Source organism: Trichoplusia ni, chromosome 14 (genome assembly GCF_003590095.1).
Source record: "Trichoplusia ni isolate ovarian cell line Hi5 chromosome 14, tn1, whole genome shotgun sequence".
NCBI classification, from domain to species: Eukaryota; Metazoa; Arthropoda; class Insecta; order Lepidoptera; family Noctuidae; genus Trichoplusia; species Trichoplusia ni.
This window is the reverse complement of record NC_039491.1, coordinates 1,105,426-1,108,770: the sequence shown is the minus strand read 5'-3', so window position 1 is coordinate 1,108,770 and position 3,345 is coordinate 1,105,426. Positions and strand designations below refer to the sequence as shown.

The window sequence follows — 3,345 nt, the reverse complement described above, 5'->3', positions numbered from 1 at the left end:
CAAGACGCATTAATATAAGTTTAAGATAAAGTTCACGGACTTAACAGACCAAGTATTTACAGACCAATTATTCTTATTTATTAAAAAAAAAACAGTAAAAAACACTTAAAAATGGGATATGAAGATACATGTACAAAGGTACTTCTTATTTCAGAAATCTCTTCCAGCAGACCTGCGAAATGAGAAGATAATTTGAAATATAAATTTTTGGTTTTTAATTACTGTTTTAGAACGCAATATTCAAATTTAAATTGTATTCGTAAATGTCAGTCTGCTACTTTATATATTAGATTTAACGGTGACTTGAAACTGATTGATGGTTCAGGATTACGTGGTTAAGGGCTTTTGAAAATATTTTTTTTATATTAAAAAGAAGAGTGACTATTTAAATAGATGATAATAATGTAGCGTTCTTCTCTCAAGGATCTGATTTACGTTATATATGATACATAAAAGATTTAAGCATTCAAGAATATACTGAATACCTACAAAAGAGCTAGATATCTCAGGGAGAGAGACTTTGTTTTTTTTTTCGTGTCAAGCATGAATTTAGTTCTTATAGATCCTCTTTAATGTTTTGATGGTATCTAATCGGATTAAATTGCGTAGTCGTTATAGGACCAGGTAATAAGAGAAAGCGCTAAAAGAAAATCGAAAAACCATACATATAATTAAAAAACGAGCATTAATTAACGACATAAACTTTTCAGCATAAAATTGCTAGCAAAAAGTATTTTAAACCTAAAAGTTGTACCCACGCATTAAAACTATGACAAACATGATGTAATAACAGATCGTAGAGAACTGTTTAATTTTCGAATTTTAGTTTTTAATTACCAACCAAAAAGTTAAAATACGTATTCTTCAAATTTCCAAGCAAAGAGATTATAACCAATCTCAGTTTACACTGTCAAGTTAAGACTGGCTGGCTTAAAATGGCGGGCTGTTTTTAAAAGTAATTCTAGCTCTTCGTTTTTTTTTAATCCCTAGATAAAAAACTTATTCTTGAAAGAGGTTGGTTGTAACCGTGAGAAACACCGGACAGATGAATGTGATGCGCTATCGACTCGCGTATTTATAGAGGGAGGTTTTGGGCACAGATCAGACGTTCACACGCTCCCCTCTACGGCTATCCCAGCATTCTTTATATTGTCGCCGCATTACTTTATACGTATAAACTTTAGCGAAGAATCAAAATAACAATCAGATGCGTCAAACTTATGTTATGTTTTTATGTTTTTGACGACGTTTTGCAATCCTCACACCAACGCAAATTGAAGTGTACCATCGTGGAAAATTGTTAAATCATTTCAATTTATATCGTCAGCTTTTGATTAGATGCTAAGTTATTACATAAAGGCGTGTAAATGGGAGTATTGTTGTTAATTTAGTGTTTGAGATAAGTTGCCGACTAAACCTCGGGGTGTTTATTTTATCGCTTACATAGGTATCCTATTCAAATATAGTTAATTTGTAGTTGCTTTAGAAATCCTTCCTTTGTATACACTTGTTAAAAAGGTAAACACTAGATAATCTACATTTGTATTCAGTACTTTAATTTTAATTTCTTAAGCTTTAATTTCTTGAAATAATAAACAAAATACCTACGTAGTAATGATTTTCACTTAAGTGACATTTGACAATACTAATTTACCTAAGTTTAAGTGAAGTTCGAATAGCAGATTCTTGTGTCGGAGAGAGAACAAAAGAGTGTCAGTTCTGCGTGAATTTGTTTATCATTGTGTGGGGTGCGCGGTGGGGGGTGGGGGGGCGCTAGGGGCGCGCAGGGCGGCAGTCAGCGACGCGCCGCGCCCGGGCCGACCGCCCCTGCCGACACGGTCTTTACGTAACGATGGCCGAGCCCGAGAGCTGATGGCCGCGCTCGTGTGGTGGCTGGCGGCCACCTGCCTGCTCCGCGCCGCCACCGCCGGCAACCCCGACGCCAAGCGGCTCTACGACGATCTCCTCTCCAACTACAACAAACTCGTCCGGCCAGTCGTCAACACCACCGACGTGCTCCGAGTCTGCATCAAACTCAAACTCAGTCAGCTCATCGACGTCGTAAGTGTCTCGTCTGTAGCTCGCGGCCGGCGCGCCGGACCGGACCCGCAGACATCATTACACTCATCATTTGAATGCACGCCTTTGATAAACAGTCAGACCTGAGCTGACCTACATCGGAGACAGTCGAGGGTGCAGTGTGGACGCATACCATGCTTGCACTTGCGCGCCGCATTTGGAATTTAAATAGATGCGAATTGAATTAACGCCTCAGGCATGCGACCCAGTTCTGCAAATAGTTTCAGTTTTAAGTGGTGAAAGTATGATATAATGTAACGAGTGTTGTATTCACACCTTCGGCCCTGATCGCTGCCAGGCGCCACTCCGTCTCCCCTTACGTATTTCAAATCAGATCTCATAAATCACTCGTACAGAAGGGATTGTATTTCTTTCGATATTTATTCAATCTGTTTTTTGTGCCCATAATCCTTATGAGCCTTTTGTTGAGGCAATTATTTACGGTTCATTGTTTGCGTAAAATGATGTGTGATATCATTATGCAAGCTTACTCGCAAAATTATTACCAAATTAAGGAGGAGAGATAATCTTTTACAACCTTATTAAATGTTTGATCCCTTGGCAATAAGGCGCGTAGGTACTGATATTTTCGAAGCGTAAATAAGGCCCTTTTTTGGGCTACATCTCAGCCCAAAAAAGGATAAGATATGGGGGTACCTACATTCTTATATAACGTCCATATTCTCTATTCCTAAATCGTTTTGGTCATCATGTGAGGCGCTAACACCAAGAGATCAGTAATGAGTTAACAGATCGTTGTGAGCGTTATAGCCGTGAGTAAGTACCATTAGTCGTGAATGAATACTACCGTAATAGCTCATGTTCATACACATACCTACACAGGCGTATTCCTTAGAGACCTCGTACACATACATTTAGAAGGAAATGAGATAGGTACTTACACTTTATTGTATCAAACTGATATAATATAAGTTACAAGGACACGGTTTTGTGTATTCTAGAAAAACAAAAGAGTAAATAAGCACGGGCGTTTATATTCTCTTACATATTTCGCCGAAACATATACTAATAGATAGATACAATATTACGAACAAGAATAAAATGATATTCGATATTCCATGGTAATTAACACTAGGCTTTTAAAAAATATTTATGGCGTGAAGATTTTAAGGACCATTTGAAGTCTGCTTAAGCGATAACGAGGCTGTTAATTGCATAATTTAATCCCTTAACTGTTATGTTCGAGGCTCTGTGCGTATGAAAAGTTTACATTCTGTCGCTTAAAATGACATTCTTATGTACAGA

At 37.7% G+C, this 3,345-nt stretch overlaps 1 protein-coding gene across 1 annotated transcript; it reads left to right on the top strand.

The window, feature by feature from the left end:
- Positions 1–1,778: 1,778 nt before the first annotated feature.
- Positions 1,779–2,672, top strand: LOC113500706 (acetylcholine receptor subunit alpha-like). The gene has a single exon (XM_026881583.1). The coding sequence runs from the start codon at positions 1,873–1,875 to the stop codon at positions 2,164–2,166; it is 294 nt and encodes a 97-aa protein (XP_026737384.1). The 5' UTR covers positions 1,779–1,872; the 3' UTR covers positions 2,167–2,672.
- The last annotated feature ends 673 nt before the right edge of the window (positions 2,673–3,345 follow it).